This window comes from Paramisgurnus dabryanus, chromosome 23, assembly GCF_030506205.2.
Source record: "Paramisgurnus dabryanus chromosome 23, PD_genome_1.1, whole genome shotgun sequence".
NCBI lineage: Eukaryota > Metazoa > Chordata > Actinopteri > Cypriniformes > Cobitidae > Paramisgurnus > Paramisgurnus dabryanus.
In genome coordinates, this window is record NC_133359.1 from 9,452,204 (window position 1) to 9,469,418 (window position 17,215).

The 17,215-nt window shown below is 37.6% G+C and overlaps 1 protein-coding gene across 1 annotated transcript; it reads left to right on the top strand.

Moving 5' to 3' along the window:
- The first annotated feature begins 1,924 nt into the window (after positions 1–1,924).
- On the top strand, positions 1,925–15,906 carry iqub (IQ motif and ubiquitin domain containing). Its single transcript, XM_065292032.2, has 12 exons — positions 1,925–2,292; positions 2,649–2,783; positions 4,284–4,451; positions 4,785–4,954; positions 5,043–5,201; positions 5,283–5,493; positions 7,912–8,087; positions 8,411–8,581; positions 8,690–8,866; positions 11,934–12,182; positions 12,301–12,486; positions 14,939–15,906. The coding sequence occupies exons 1-12, from the start codon at positions 2,049–2,051 to the stop codon at positions 15,104–15,106; spliced, it is 2,214 nt and encodes a 737-aa protein (XP_065148104.1). The 5' UTR covers positions 1,925–2,048; the 3' UTR covers positions 15,107–15,906.
- Positions 15,907–17,215: the final 1,309 nt, after the last annotated feature.

Sequence of the window (17,215 nt, forward strand, 5' to 3'; positions counted from 1 at the left end):
AGTAAACAGCACTCCACAGACACGTGACTAGTTGTCTGAGATGGTTTGGTCCAATAGTGCGTTCACGTCGAAACCACTCTTAATCATAAGCGACAAGCATGTATAACTGTATATCTTGAGGAGGATGTCTTTATCTCCACACCAATGTCTCTCCATGACAATCTCTCACTGACACGTCTTAGCAACAGCATTAAGATGTCAACACATCCCATTGGAGCAGCGTCATGCAGTGCCGTCCACGTGTGGAGAGAGAGTGCACCATCTGATAAGACTGCATTCTTACAGCTGGGACAAAAATAGAAAGGAGAACAGTGACAAACACATAATGAATTATGTCAATCTTGTGTCAATTCAGATTTGAGACTCACCCTGATCCATGTCCAGTACTTTTATGAATAGGTATGGCAGCTTGGTTAAAGCATTGTCTACTTCACTAAGCTGAGGGACATCTCTTGAGTTCATGAAAAACTGCAATGTGATGTTATCACGTTATGATTAGAGTGCATTAGATTTCTGACTAATGTGGTTGAAATAGCCTTGTTCTCTACCAAGGTTTCATTTTCACATGTAGTAACTTGATATATATTAATGAAATAGTCTGGTGCATCACCCATCTTGACTGCTGCCAGTAGCTTTACATTTTCATCACTGGCTGATCCTGAAGAATATACAATTTTGTGAGATTTAAAAAAAAATCTATTTAACCTTTTTTTGGTTTTATAACTTTAATGCGGGGCAAAGATTAATCACGATTAATCGCATACAAAATAAAAGTGCCTTTTTGCATAATATATTTGTCGGTGCTGTAATTATGTATATTCAGACACATACATATATACATGTCAGAACATTTTTATTTATAGACCAGTTCAAATGATGTAAACAACACTGGTCCAGAAACACTTCCTGTTACAGTTTGTGACAGTTATTTTTTATTTCACATATATTATTATCTTTAAGATGTTTGTTTAACTTCAGTTAATTCAGATTTATATGTTCTGTTGGTTTATTTTATCCCAACGTTTATCTAGTGTTAAAAACGGAAACAGGAAGTGCTTCTGGACCAGTGTTGTTTACATCTTTTGAAATGGTCTATATATCCATTTTTGTTTATATATAATATCGAATATATAAAAATATAAATACATAATACATGTTTCTTAAATACATACATGAATGTGCGTGTATTTATATATACATAATAATAACACACAGCACACACAATATTATGCAAAAAAAAAATCACTTTTATTTTGTATGCGATTAATTGCAATTAATGTTTGCCCAGAACTATGGCTTCACTGAAAATATTGTTATATTAAAATATGTTAAAATAAGTACTACTACAAAAATTGCACACAGATGAGGCATATGAGATTATTCCCTTTTTAAATATCTCTCTTTTGAGCTATGATTTAAAGAAACCTCGCAAAATATCCTAATCCTAATTTAGATTAGCACAATTGTCTATTTATTTGTTACAGTGGCATGTCACAGAAACCCCACCACAAGGCAAAAAGAATTGGTTGACAGCGTTGGAAAACGATTCATTCCAAATTGATTCATTTGGACAGTTTCTTCTAATGAACTGGTTAATGGCACGATTAACAATTCTTTTCAGTTTATTTCTCATAGTCTTCAAATGACAAATTGAAATTTTAGCACTGTTTGTTAATTATCGGGTTATATAGTTTGCGTCAAATGCGGTTTAAAAAAATAATTTATACAAAGATACGTCTATGGGCCCATATATATTATTAGAGTAAAATATTGTAGTGGGGTTTTTTATAATATTATACCCTGCTTTCCAAAGTCATTTAGTCGAAAGCGGTGACCGAATCATTACACAGAATCAAATGAAAGACTCGCGAATCAGACATCACTCTCTACTGTGGTTACCATAGCAGCGTACCAAACACCGCACTCTCACTACGTGAGGCTAAGCGCGAATTGTTTATTTAACCCATTAATAAAGTTTCTGCAATCAAGTTATTTAAATTGAGCACATATCGTGTTATGGTTTTGCTTTAAAGTGTAAGAAATTGACCATGTCAGAGCAGGAAAGTGACGGTGCTAAACACGAGCGATATGAGGTGCGAATCCCGACACAAGATGAGAATGAAGACCAGGAAGAAGAGAATGACATCAAATGTAACGTCTGTACATCCACAGACATGATTATACAAGAAGAAAACATCGCAGATTCAGCTTCTCAACAAGATTTAAACATACATGGAAGTGAAACAAACAAGATTATTTCATCAAGTGATATTGGAAACTCAACCGCAACAGGTGAAACATGAGCAGTAAAATCCACTGTCATACGCTTTTGTAACTTGTTGCTAGGAGGACCATACAAAGTATATGCATCTACCTTACATACTGTAGTAAAACCATGGTTAATTTGCGTAAGGGCTTACATGGTGATATCATGTTTTGGGGCATGTATTACCATAGCAAGTGTCAAGTGATGGTCTGTCTTTTTCTGGTTTCATCATTACATTACAGTCCAATACTATCACAGCACACCATGGCAAAACACAGCATTTTTAATAAGCATGCCTGTTGTTATATTGTATGACATATTGTTTGTATATTCATTTCAAGAGAGTTGTATTGTATTTTAAAGACATTTGTGTTTCTTCCAGTTAAGATCTTGCTAATGCCAGAGAGGCAAATGATAACAGTGGCTTTCACTATTGGCCACACAATCCTGGATCTTAAAAACCACTTTGCCGCTGAGCTCCGAGTACCATCAGATGTTATACAGATCGCTTTGGATGGTAAGAGATTTACATTTTTGTTTAATACACAACTCTAAAAACACTTAATTCTGATCGATCAGTGACGTCTTTTCCCTCATCATATGTTTAATGCATCACTCCGTTGTCTCTTTTCTTATGCCAAGTTTTAGTTTGTTACACAAGATAATAAAATATTTCAAACCAATATTTTATGTCCAGTTATTTACAATGTAAGAAATGGCTCAACTACACATCTTGTTCACCCTGTCAAGGTTTTATTTTGTGATGATAACAACTGGATGTACACTATCTCTTACTATGCTTTAAAGGAGACATGTCATGACTTATTCCATGTTTAAGTGCTATAATTGGGTCCCCAGTGCTTTTATCAACCTAGAAAATGTGAAAAATAACAACCCAATAACTTGCTTTTGGTAAACCATTCTCTGCAAGCATGTGAAAAAAATGGGTTATTGAAATTTGGTTCCCCTTGTGAAGTCAGAAGGGGATAATACCACCCCTTAAACTGCACTATCCAACCACGGCACTGCCATTTAGTGCAGAAATCTACTAATTTGCATTTAAAAGGACACACCCAAAATGGCACATTTTTGCTCACACATACAAAGTGGCACTTTTAAACTGTTATAATAAATTATCTTTATTGCATTTTGAGCAAGAACTTCACATACATAGGGCCTACTCTGGGGACACCAAAGATTTTTTTTACATCTTAAAGGCACACTCCACTTTTTTTGAAAATATGCTCATTTTCCAGCTCTGCTGGAGTTAAACATTTGATTTTTTTTCATTTTGAAATCCATTCAGCCGATCTCTGGGTCTGGCGTACCACTTTTAGCATAGCTTAGCATAATCTATTGAATCTGATTAGACCATTAGCATTGCCCTAAAAAATTAACCAAAGAGTTTCAATATTTTTACTATTTAAAACTTGACTCTTCTGTAGTTACATTGTGTACTAAGACAGACGGAAAATTTAAAGTTGTGATTTTCTTGGCTGATATGGCTAGGAACTATACTCTCATTCTGGCGTAATAATCAAGGACTTTGCTGCCATAACATGGCTCAAGGAGGCACAATGATATTATGCAGTGCCCGAAAATAGTCCCCTGCTATTGAAAGTTACCAAGGGGACTACTTTCAATGTACCTACAGAAGAGTCAATAGGAAAAATATCGAAACTCTTGGGTTATTTTTGAGTGCGATGCTAATGGTCTAATCAGATTCAATGGATTATGTTAAGCTATGCTAAAAGTGGTACCGCCAGACCCAGAGATTGGCTGAATGGTTTCCAAAACAGTAAAAATGAAATTTTTTACTCTAGGGGAGCTGAAAAATGAGCATATTTTCAAAAAAATCTGTCCTTTTAAAAACGTTTTGTGAAATCTCCCCTTTAAGGACAAAAAATAATGTTTAACTTTATCCCTCATGGGAAAGCTCTTGTAACATTATTATATTTCCTCTATAAGCAAAGATTAATATTCTTGTTGTGTTGTTTTGTTTTGTTTTTTTGCATAGAAAAATGTGTAGATGATGACCAGACACTGATGGACCTTGGTGTACAGCCACATGGGATGATCCAGTTTGAGATGAGCTCATTAGACCCTGAGAATTATCCTATGAGACCAGTTAAACCACAGCAGGAGTACAACATGCCAGATGTCATTACTGTTAGAGTACAAACAGGTATCATCAAAACTGAAAAGTAAAAGAAAAGTAGGAAAGGACAAAATATTTAAAAATATACTTTTATTTTAAAGTAATGGTTTATTCAAAATATGTAAATTTTCTCATAATTTACTCACCCTTATGCTATCCCAGACTTCCTTTCAGTTAAACATAAACAAATAATTTTATATTTAATATCTGTCATGTTAACATGTTATCTTCATATAATCAACATATATTTTTGCAAATAAAATAGTTTGTGTTCATCTGAAAGGAAATAATAGGACAGCGAGGGAGAGTAAATTATGAGATAATTTTCTTATTTGGGTGAACTATTACTTTAATACGCAGACACATATCAAGATGTGGTGGTGGAGATCGAGAGGGCCACTCAAGGGAAACCATTTCTTGGAGGTTACCGTCATAAGGTTACCAAGGCAGAGTATCACCATGCTGCTGTACAGACCATGGCTAAGAAGAGGCCTGACAGAGGAATTGAGATGTTCAGCAGGGATACACAGGTGTATAAACACACACAGTCTTGATAAAGCAAAATGCACGTAATTCACACAAGTTGAAATGCATGTGTTTTGCTTGACTTTTACACAGACTGTGGAGTTGAGGAACCAGGCGCAGCAGTGCTCAAGGAACGCCTCGACTCAGATGACCAAAATCGGCTGCTATGTGTCAAACATGGATGACAAACTTCTCATCCCTACAGGGACCTACATCACTGCAGACGAGTACCACAGCAAGAGACTGAGAGCTGTAAGTGTGTTAGGGTTGGGTTGTTTCATTGTGCGTTCACATTTGCTTTTCATGACAGATGACAATATATGTTTTTCTCAGGTCATTACACTACAGACGTATGTCAGGCGTTGGCTGGCCAAGCGTTTCACAGACAGCTTGAGACAGGCGAAAGAGCTGCATCTGGCGTGGCTGGAAAATGAAAAGAGATGGAAGAAAGAAGAAAAAGACCAGGAGATCAAAGAGGAGTATCAGCGCAGGATGAACCCTCAGAGAAAGGCAGACTTTGATCTGCTTTATAATGCTTTGAAAAGTGAGCGTTAAGAGTGTGATTTCACTAGCTTTTTTTGGGGGGACACAGCTTAATCTGAAGAAACTTCCTTTTGGGGACAAATATAATAGCGACATATAATTTCTTTAATTCCAAAACAAAGCGTTTACGAATGACTATTTATGAAGTTCAAAAATGCTGGAGTAGTCTAAATGAATGGGGTAAACGTGGCAAAAGTAATGCATTTTAAAATGTAAATGCATTAATGTAAGCAAGGCCTATGATTACCTTTAAAAAGAAATCCAGCAAGTTAATGCTGTCTTAAAGGTGCAATGTGGGACTTTTAGAAAGATCTTTTAACAGAAATGCAATATAATATACACAACAATATTATCAAGTTGAAAAATCTCAACTTTGGCGAAAAATTGTGCCGCGTTAACCAATCAGGAGCTTGCTCTAGTAGTGAAATGATTACAGGAAGTAAGCGGAGTCGCAGAAGCTCCTCCCATGACGCGAATTTCCACGTGAATGTTTCAATTAGTGAGAATTTCACGCGCGGCTTTCACGTGCAAATGAAGCGAGTAAACTTAAAATGTTCAAGCATCCAACTATGTGCAAATAGTGCGTTTTTGCCGCCTCTACCGCATTTGGTGTAAATCCAGAATGAGGCGTTATTATTTACACAGCGGGCCCCCTTACACGAAAGTCGCCATTTTACGCCGCTATGTTTCTACAGTATGCCTAAACAGACAAACTATAGAGTGTGTTTTGGAAGTGCTGACGTAGTTGCCAATTTTTATAGTTTTTCTGCTTTTTTATTTAAGCCATTATGCAAACATTGTAAACAATACTTAAAGGCGGGGTGCATGATTTTGAAAAACACTTTGAAAAAGGGCGTTGGGCTGACTCCAGGGCCGGCGTCATGGGGGGGCATTCGCGGGCAGTGCCCCCCCAAACAGGTTGTTGTGCCCCCCCTACAAAGTTTTTATTAATTTAATATATATCAAGAATAATTAAAATAAATTAAACATTGAATGTTTCATGACTTGTAATGTAATCAAATGATGAAAATATAGTTAATATATGTTTTCTTTAATTAAAATAGACCAGTTTCTCTGATTGGATGTATTGCCGCGTCTCACCCGTCTTACGTCTTTAGCATATTGTGACTTGATACTAGCAACGTGTTTTTTCGCGGCATTTTATGGATTGTGTAAAATATGAATATTAGAACATTTAGAACGAACCAGCACCGCCTGCTTCATCTGACTTCCTGCAAACACAGACTGGCTCAAACTCAGAGATTAGAGGTCGTGGTGGAATTTACAAATCTACAGGACACTGTTTTTAGGAAGTTTAATGTTCTTACACGCCGTCTTCAGCTATTTTAAAGGTAAGTTAGCGTTGTTTTAAATTACGTAAGCTTAAATGTGAAGTGTGGCTATAGACCGTTAACAGCATTACGACGTGATTATGGTAAAGCGGCTTTTTTAAAGCTAGGACGCGGTGTGCGCTGTGCCCATTCATTTCAATGGCTTGCGCCGCGCGAGGGCGGTTTGTTGTTGCGTCGAGTAGCGCGAGCGCAGCGGAGCGCAGCTTGCGCTCACACCGCGGTCGAAGTTCAGTAGTTTTGCGCATAGTTTGTGGTCTTTTGCACTTTATACGGGAAATGAGCTGACAGTCTGTACCAGTTGTATGAGTGTGTGCTTGCTGTATTTGTTGTTTTAATGTCTTGTTTCTGCAAGTTATTGTTGCTATTGCGTGCCCCCCGTTGGAAGCCGAGTGCCCCCCTGTTAGTTATGGTCTGGCGCCGGCTCTGCTGACTACCAAAACACACTTGTAGCCACAGCTGTGGGGCGTGCCTACTAACCGACATCATTGCCTGGGCTGTATGTGTGGGGCGGGTCTATCAAAAGAAGGTCCAGATTCTATTGGGGTAGGGGCGTGTTTGTTTAGGTGATTTCAAATATCAGCATTTGCTTTCAGAGATCATGCACCTCGCCTTTAAACAGCCATATAAATGCACAAATTACATGCCAGCGTATTCTGTGTCTGTACGCTGGCAACTACGTCGTTTGTTTTGCTTTCTTTGCGCACAAAAGTGTTCTCGTCGCTTCATAATATTTTTATTAACCTACTGATGGAACATGGACCTTTTTGGCCATGTCTTTCATTCTTTTCTGGGGAAAAGAATCGTGAAACTAACGGTTTTCATCAAAAAAATGTCAGACAATTGGAGCACTTGATGTTTTAGAACGACACAGGGGTAAGTGATTGATAAAGTGAATGATAAAATTGTCATTTTGGGGTGAACTATATCTTTAAGGTTTTAATGCATCTGTGCATGTGGACGTTCTATCACTTGGTAATTACTGCATATGTTCGCATCAAGATATAGATTTTGCAGTGTGTGCAGTGGTTTGTAATTCTTCATTCTATGTCTTTCTTGCCTTGTGTCAGAATGGAGGATTGTGGAAGAGGAACGCATCAATGCCAACTTTTCCGGTGCGGAGAGAAAGGCGGCCCTATGTGCTCTGCTGGAGCAAGAGACCCGGTTCATCTCCTACATAGAACGCCACAGAACAGCTGCATGCGAGAAGAACCAAGATAAGGCTATACAGGCGCTCCTCAATAAGGTGATAATCTTGGCTTTGAGCATTTAAACACAAAAAACAATTCAGAGACGGTCAGATGTATTTATTTGGTTATGTAAACTAACATAATTGGTGTCAGTTTTATGATTTATAAATGTTAAAGGTGCTTAAACCTGTGTTGCTCCACTGAAAAGGTTTCTTTAATAAATCCACTAGTGTGTCTGATAACTTACTGATAAGAAACTAGATCAAAAGGAAGCCCTGATAGCTTACACACTTTATTGTTCCATTGAAGTTCCTCCTGTGGTAGTCTCTTCAATTTTGATGGTTTCATCCATCAGCTTCCTTAATGTTTGACTTCTCAGTGTGCAGAGCCGAAGAGATGGCATGCGTTTGACGGAAAGGTGACGCAGATGGACACACAGTTTACCATCAGAGCCTCAGAGCTGCGAGATCTGTACAACAGCATCACGGAGGCACAATTCACGAAGGACGAACGTCTGGATGTGCTGCTAACCCTTAAAGACACCGTGAAGGTCCATTCCAGACCCTAATTTAAACTGCATAACAACTGTTTAAAGATATTTCTTAAATTGTTTACTTAATATAAATGCTAATGACTCTTTTTTTTTTTGGATGAGTAGGATCATAAATGCAAGCTGACACAGGAGATAGTGGATTTGATTGACAGAGAGGTGGATTTGCTAATGAGGGAGGTGAAGAAGAAAAACCTGGATGGCTTGAGGAAAAGGATATCTACACTGTTTCTCCAGTACATCAAAACACCGGCGTTCAACCCTGAGGTGTCCAAACATCTGCGGGTATGTGATTCTGTAAAGTCAACTCTACGGAAAACTCTTTTATAGTCTTTTGTTTTTGGCCACCAATAAGATCTCTGTAAAGCAGAGACTGCATGCAAACAGAGGTTTGCATAAGGCTGTGCAATTAGTCACTTTTTCATTTTGATTTCTGCTCATTTTGTTTGCAAAAAAAAAGATAATTGAGGTAATTTGTTAGTGTCTTGCATTCCGTTTCTGTCATTTCCCAAAACTATGCCTCAAACCAATGTGTTTGTAAGGCACACTGAAAGCACTCCTGCTTTGACAAAGGTAGCCTATTTCAACAACACTAAAGAAATGCATTGAATTGAGTAAAATGTTTGTGCGTGTGTGCGTGTGTTTGTGTGTTTATATTCATTAAGTAATTGTGTTAAAGAGTAACTAAACCCTAAAGCAACTTTTTTAAGTAATGACCTATAAGAATGGGGCTTTATTAGTGCTGTTCTTTGATTTGAGTAATTTTTTTGACATTTGGGTATAAAGTGTTGTTATGTTTTACCCAGTTGTTCTCTTGGTAAGAGTACAGTGTAAGTAGTTTTATAACAAAATGGTAATGATTTTTGGTTTCGTGATTGTTTTTTTCAAAACCAACCTTTTTAATTAAAGGTGCCAAACAATGCATTAAAATAATATGTTAAATTGAAGAGTTTGGTTCCAAAATAAGAGAAAAATTAAGTTTTTTGATTGTGCATTCCAATTAATATCAATCAAACTACAGTTGGTTTGTTTTGATTTAAGCCTTTATGACAAAAAATACAGCTAAGTAGCACAATAAAACACTATAAAAACATGATAACATAATAATAAACATGACAAAAATGTATTTCATTTTGGAGCCAAACTCTTCAATTGTTTTCTGATATCTACATAGAAGGTATGTAACTTTATTAAGTGCGAAAATGATCCAGAAACGTTTTTACATGTCCATTTACGACCCTAGGATTTGCCTTTAGAATACGGACTACCGGCACATCCGGGAACTTGACTGTAAATTTCGTCACCGCCCCTTTTTGGGGGAAAACAAACCAGACTTCCCATTGACTTCCATACAAAATAGCGGAACAAAGCAACGTTTGTACACAGCCGGCAGGCGTAAATAATTTATGAAATCACTCAGATTAAACATGTCGGGTATTTATCTGTCCACCCTGCCTGCTATAGAGCGCGAAAGATACATTAACACATTTAATTTGGTCAATATAAAAACATGTCCCTTTCATTCTCACAGCATCAAATTTGTATAACGCCATCCAGTGATTGCTGGAAATATCGCTAAGCCAGTTAGTTGTATGGCTGGACGGAAAAGTTTACTCAGTACTCTAAATATAAAGACATAATATATAAATACGAAGTAACTTTCAAATACGAAGTAAAATCATTTACTGTCTTCCCTGTTGACCCAATCAGGTACGAGTAAATATCCGGGTAAGACACCTCTGGCCAATGGGAAGCGTTGTTACACAAATTTGACGCTGTGAGAATGAAAGGGACATGTTTTTATAATGACCAAATTAAATGTGTTAATGTATCTTTCGCGCTCAATGGCAGGCAGGGTGGACAGATAATTACTCGTCATGTTTAATCTGAGTGATTTCTTAAGTTATTTACACCTGCCGGGTGTGTACGAACGTTGCTTTATTCCGCTATTTTGTATGGAAGTCAATGGGAGGTCTAGTTTGTTTTCCCCCAAAAGTGGGCGTGAACCTGTTCAGAGACATTCTATGACGTTGCGCCGGTTTTGCGTATGAAATAGTCTATTATTACCTTATTTGGAAGGGTCGTTAATAATTATGTGGAGCTCTTCTCTGATTGGCTGTTTCACGGCAAGGATCATAAAGCTCATGTCAGTAGCTCACATTAGTATTCCTTTATAGATATGTTTGAACCTGTATCAGATAAAGATACAGATTTTGAGGAACAACCAATTGTTTGAAGATTTTTAAGGGGGCGTGTACACCAAAGCTTTTCAATTGTTTCCAATAGAAGCGCAGCGTTTTTTCAAAACAGCCAGCAGCTGGCGGATTTTTTCCGTTATGTAAGATGGCGCTCGGAGAGTTTAAACTTTGGGTGAAAAGCTCCGCTCGTCAATGTCGGTTCTCACACAGCCGTCCAATCACAGTTTTAACCAACTGGCTCACAGCTCAAGTATCACAGCTACCAAAGCGCTGGGCTGAAGAAAGAAAAAACAGCTGGCATTCGCCGTCCCCCAGGCGTTTTCAGTCGCGTAAAAAAGCTTTGGTGTGTCCCGGCCCTAATAGATGTTTCTGAGTGGTAAGTTTGTGTTTTTTTCAGTCTGGACCTGCAAAATGTAACTGTAATGTCAATAGTAGAACTTCAGCCTAAACGCTAGCATATAGCATTAACTAGCATATAGCGCTAACTCAGCAGTCACAACTTTGCTTTTAGCATTGTAACAACATTGTACTTAATTGAATGTGTCATTTAATGTTGGGGGCGTACATCTTGAGTGTAATGTCACAGTCGGTGTTATGTTGAGATTGGCCTGTTTTCCAGCGGTCTTTTGCATGCACGAGGTTTAAAGGAACACTATTTTTTGAAAATAGGCTAATTTTTCAGCTCCCCTAGAGTTAAGATCTGAGTTTTACCGTTTTGGAACCCATTCAGCCGATCTCAAGGCCTGGCAGTACCACTTTTAGCATAGCTTAGCATAATTCATTAAATCTGATTAGACCATTAGCATCGCACTCAAAATGACCAAAGAGTTTCAAAATTTGTCCTATTTAAAACTTGACTTTTCTGTAGTAAGACAGACAAAAAATTAAAAGTTGCGATTTTCTAGGCAGATATGGCTAGGAACTATACTCTTATTCTGGCATCATAAGGGGTCATTTTTCATTCCAAAATGGTAAATCTCAAATGTTTAACTCCAGGGGAGCTGGAAAATGAGCCTATTTTAAAAAAGTGGTGTTTTCCTTTAAATAAGATGGAGGAAACTATCTTGTTTGAGGCTTACGATATGTCATAACCATGTTCAAAACTAGGTAAATACAGTTTTACATAACAGCACTTTTAACCCTGTTCCCCACAGGTGCCTCAGGATCCTGCTGATCTTAGGAAGAACATCTATTTGTGTAGTGGCTGTAATGAGTATCAGTCATCCTCTGACTTTTCGTTAAAGACGAACAGGTCAGCGGTCGGCCTCTGTCGCCGCTGTAAAGAGTTAGACAATGAAGCCTTCCGTAGAGAAGATCTGTGTCCCTACAAGAACATACTCAAACATCTACATGAAACGGAGGCTGAGCTTAGTCCCGAGTCCAAAATCAGCTACTTACTGCAGGTATTGTACAGTTTTTGCATGTTGCTGATTCCAGGGCACGATTTTATATGTGATGCCACATCTGACACCAAGTTAGTGTGTTTGCCTTGATGAAGATCTTTTGTATCTTTATTATTAGGAACAGGACCTGCGGTATCTGGTGGATGTGCTGTGGGGGGCTCAGTCTGCTCTGAGCGGATGGAAAGACTTGCATGACTTGTTGCTGGTGCGGTGGGAGAAGAGTTCAGACTGGAGTCCCTGGAACTGCATTCTTTTAACAAAGGATGAGGCAACTGCACATCTCACAATGGAGAACATCAGAAAGGTACCGCTGATGTAATATATGCTGCTTTTATATGCCTTTACATCCAGAAATGTTCAAACATCACAGGATAGAATATAGAGCCTATCTCTGAAATCCAGGCTAAAGGCTTGGAGTGTAAAAATGTGATTTCAATCATTGATTTGAAGCTTTGAAATGACCTTACTCGCCCAATATGTAGGACCATTGCCGTAGCCAGCTATGAGGTCACCGAGGTCCGGACCTCTGTAAAGTTTTTCTGAATGACTTATTCATTGTTTGAAAACGAATCATATTGGCATCTGTGTATATAATTAAGTTTGGACAGTTTACTGTAGCTTAGTGTAAAAAGACAGCGATTAACTCAAGCCATGAGTGCGAAAGTGAAGAATTTGCAGTGTTGCCAGATCCCATTATTAAAAATCCTCTTTAGACATTAACTCTTTCACCGCCAGCGTTTTTTAAAAAAGTTGCCAGCCAGCGCCAGCGTTTTTCATGATTTTCACCAAAGTTTAATGCCTTCCAGAAAATGTTCTTCTTTAAATATATAAACATACAATATACCAAATGAAAGAACAGACCCTCTGCTTTCAAACAAAAAAAAAAAAAACGTTTCATCCTACCTTCAGTGGTTCTTTTGCAATCAGCTTTTGAATATGGGTAGGTTTTTGCAAAAACACCATATTTTGAGCAAAAAGCAGAGATAATTCCATTTTTGTGACGGACTTTTCATAGAGATCCCATTCAGAGCGATCTTTAAACAGACACGGACATGCAGCAGCTTGCCATAGGGCAATACTTCCGGGTTTAAAAAGTTGCGGAAGGGCGCCACCTGGTGGATAATAGCGGTATTGCGGAAAGACGGAAAATCTCGTCATTGGCGGGGAAGCGTTTTCTCTTAATTGACGAGATATCTCGTCAATGGCGGGGAAAGAGTTAAAGGTCCCATTCTTTCTGTGTTTTTGAAGCTTTAATTGTAATAACATGTGTTCATGTTTCACGTGTTAAAAAACATGGTTTTGTACTTATCTGTATACCGCTGTTTTCACTGTCCTCAAAATGGGCTGATGTCTTCCTTGTTCTATGAAGTCCCTCCTTCAGAAATATGTATCGAGTTCTGATTGTGTAGTTTGTTTAGTTTGTTGTGAATCGATAGCAGCTTAGCTTGCCGTTAGCTTAGCTGGCGACTGACATATTCATGTGGGCGGAGTTTTAGTCAAAAAACTGTTCTACTGACGTCATTAAAGCAGGAAGTAGAGGGCCGTAGTCCAACCCGGACGTTCGCTGTAGGCTTTGAAAGGCGAATTCTGTTAAAGAAAATATATCGCCTGGCAGTGAACTTTATAATTTTACAGGTATTATTTATGCTATTAAAGCAACATTACACACTAACTAGGGTTTAAAAAATGGGATCGGTTTAAAAAATGTGATCAGAAAGAACGTGATCCTTTACATGTTTAGACTTTAGCAACAAATGTGACACTTTGGGATATTTATAAAGTGATGATTATGTGAAGGTTAGTGTTAGTAATTTCTCTGAATAATTTCTGAAAGACAAAATTTAACTTACTTTATTTTTTCTGGCCTATTATTTTGGTTTGTTTTTGTACTTATATCTGGCAACACTGGGTGACCAGCACCAAAACTGACTGCCACATCATTCAGCGCTGGCAGACATTTTATTCACCTAGGATAGCATTTGTTAACTCTTTCCGCACCCCACCCTGGACCTCACTAATTTTCAAGCCCTGTCTACGGCCATGGACGATTTTATGTAGAAAAAATGACTTTAGCTGGGTTTTCACATATAATATCAAATATCCAAGCGACTGTACTAATCTAAACACTAAACTGCATATTTTTCTTTGTTCATGACTTTATTGATTTTTCCTATTTTTTTATTTAACCTTTATTTAACCATGTAGGCACGTTGAGAACAATTTCTCATTTAAAAAGGCGACCTGGCCAAGAAAAAGTGCCAAGTGCAGACATATACAAATAGTTACACATTAATAACAAAACAAAGTACAGAATAACAAAAACAATACAATGTGCAAATCTCCAAAAGTCAATGTCATTGCATAAGCCCCATGAGATGGGCGAATGACTACTACAGAGATAAGTTATCTGAGATAAAGTGACTGACAAGGCAGCATGAATCAGCATGCATTCATATTTATAATAAATTCCATTCTACAATGTTATTATAAGTAACCAGCAGGTGGCAGTGTTCTAGAGCAAAATAAGCTTTTGGTCAACTATTAAAATTGTATTTTAATTACAAAACTTAATCCATAACCTTAAAATTAAAACTGTACTCCATGCTAATCTTGACCTTTTATAGTCTCGACTCTTTATTTCTGATGATGGAGATGAAATGTCTGAATTATGAAATCTTTCTGTGCCACCGGCTAAAGGAAATCTTATATATGGCACCATTAACACTCGTACAAATGAACTCTGTTTTTCCTGGCAGGCATACGATGCGGTAGTTATCCGTAATGTCAAGCACAAACACGCTCTGGCAAGGAAGTACTTCTCCCAGATACCTGCCATGGCCGAATGGCTGCACGACGCTGAGCTTCAGCCCGCCGCTCTCGGCAACCTGCTGGTCTCCAAACCCATCACCAAGGTGACCAAGTAGAATTGCTAAGAGGCTACCCATGATCCTTCAGGTGCCCAGGGACTTCTGCTCTATGGTATAACTATTACCTGCCTTCATACAGTAAAGAATAGAGTTACAAATCAAAACTTTGTTTTTGTCCTGTTTGCAATGCTTCATGGTACTGTGTATCAACCATTTGTTACATTTGAATTGGTCGATATCAAGGCATTTTTGCTTGCTATGGATATAAAAATGTTTGCCTTCTCTCCGATTCGGTTGCTATTTATTAGGATTGTTCATTAACGTTAATGAACTCTCAGTAGATTGTTACTGAGAAAGCGCATTTATGATACGAATTTAGATCGGTGCACTACAATCCTGTGAAAAATGCAACATGAGCATTACGTCACTTACATAAACACAAACCTGTAAAAAAGCTCATAGTGGAAAGATTCGATTTTGCATCTCAAAATGCAATTTCCTAAAGCACTTCCAAGAGTTTGAGTTGTAATTAGGATTTTGCAAATGATATATAGCCTTAGTTTGGAGCTAACTGAGATATGCAATTAAAAGAAAAGGTCAAGAACCTCCTCCTGTGTTTCCTTTTCAATAAATGAACAAGACCACCAGAAACTGATACTAATGGCTGGCCAGGCTGATAATGTGAAGAAAATATTTAAAATATGTTGTGTTACTCATTAATCATAGGATTATTATTGATAATACAATCATTCTTTGTTATCATTATATAACGAATAAGAGCATGATCTGTGAACCACAGCCAAAATTTAGATATATAAGGAATGGGAGGTAAAAAGCAATCACATTGGAATTTAAATTTTCTCAAACATACAATTTTTAAGTGCAGGTTCCTGTGTCTTTAAAATTATAACTCGTACTGTAATCCTTCTTGAAATCTGTACAACAACACCTTTGTTCACGGGAATGAAATGAAGTCAGTAAAGTAAGGTGGAAAAGATTAAACTTCTTGGCCTTGAGAGAGACGTGCATGAGGTAATTTCTTGGTTTTTATTTGATCTTTTCTTACAATCTGTCTTTATATGAATGTGTATTTTTTCAGAATAATTTATTTATGATCTTTGTAATCTTATTTAATCTTTGAACACCATCTTTATTGGGCTGATATTGGTGCTATATCTGATATAAGTGAAAAGAGTGTCGATTGGGATTAATGTGTAATAGTGCAGATGAGGATACAGCGCGTCTTGTAAAACCGCTGAGCCGCAAGTTATCCAGTGACGTTTCAAGGAAACACCGTTCTGAGTTTCAAATCCCTGGTAATCCTGACTGTGACAGTCATAAAGAGAGGTCACGAAGACACAATAACTTTATCCATCAGCCTAGTTTAGCACTTTTAGAGAAAGATTTGACATTACGTCTTTTTCCATTGGGTCCTCACATGTTTTCCAAGGGAATATTTTACATACAGTTCGCAAGCTTGCATGCGTTAAAGCAAAGATGTTACCAAATATACATAATTTATGGAACAAAGGTCATTGCAAAACCCATATTGACGACTGTTTGTCATCATGGGTTGCCCTGAAATTCATGACTATTTGGTTTCATACACAATGTTGTTGTGTTGAAGCTTGTGAGCTGGACAAACAGGACAGTATATGACACAGCCATGAACCATGATTTGGCTACTTGCCAGTTGCAGTATATTGAGGGAGGGATATAGACAATCCTTTGATAGGACAAAAATTTGCATTGTGCAGGATGAGTCAGTAATATTGTGTTTAAATGGAAAGCATATGCTCCGAAATTCACACCCTCGGACCAAAATGTTTTATAATTTTCATACATTTTATATTATATATAGCATAATATATTCACTTTGTTTATTTTAATCCATTAAACCAATTTCCTTTTTCCTTGAAAACAAACCCTGGTAAGGATTATCACCTGCCGAGTGATTTCTGAGAGTTTGTGTTTACAGTATAAATCTCACAGGTTGTTGTTTAACAGACCCCTGTGCTGCAGATTAGGGCCCAATAAGGGAACCGAATGGTGACGTTTACTGTTAAGAGAAAAAGGTGTGAATCCAAGGTCACTGTCTGTCGCAATGTCTTGTGTCAATGGGTTTATGTTTATAACCGTCTTGTATTTATAACCCCTTATGCAAAT

Bases quoted from the DNA above. Each gene is read 5' to 3' on its own strand.
- iqub (XM_065292032.2), top strand. From the start codon at position 2,049: ATGTCAGAGCAGGAAAGTGACGGTGCTAAACACGAGCGATATGAGGTG. The intron at 5,202-5,282 runs GTAAGTGTGTTA...TGTTTTTCTCAG, and splicing joins ACAGCAAGAGACTGAGAGCT to GTCATTACACTACAGACGTA. The intron at 8,088-8,410 runs GTGATAATCTTG...TTGACTTCTCAG, and splicing joins TACAGGCGCTCCTCAATAAG to TGTGCAGAGCCGAAGAGATG.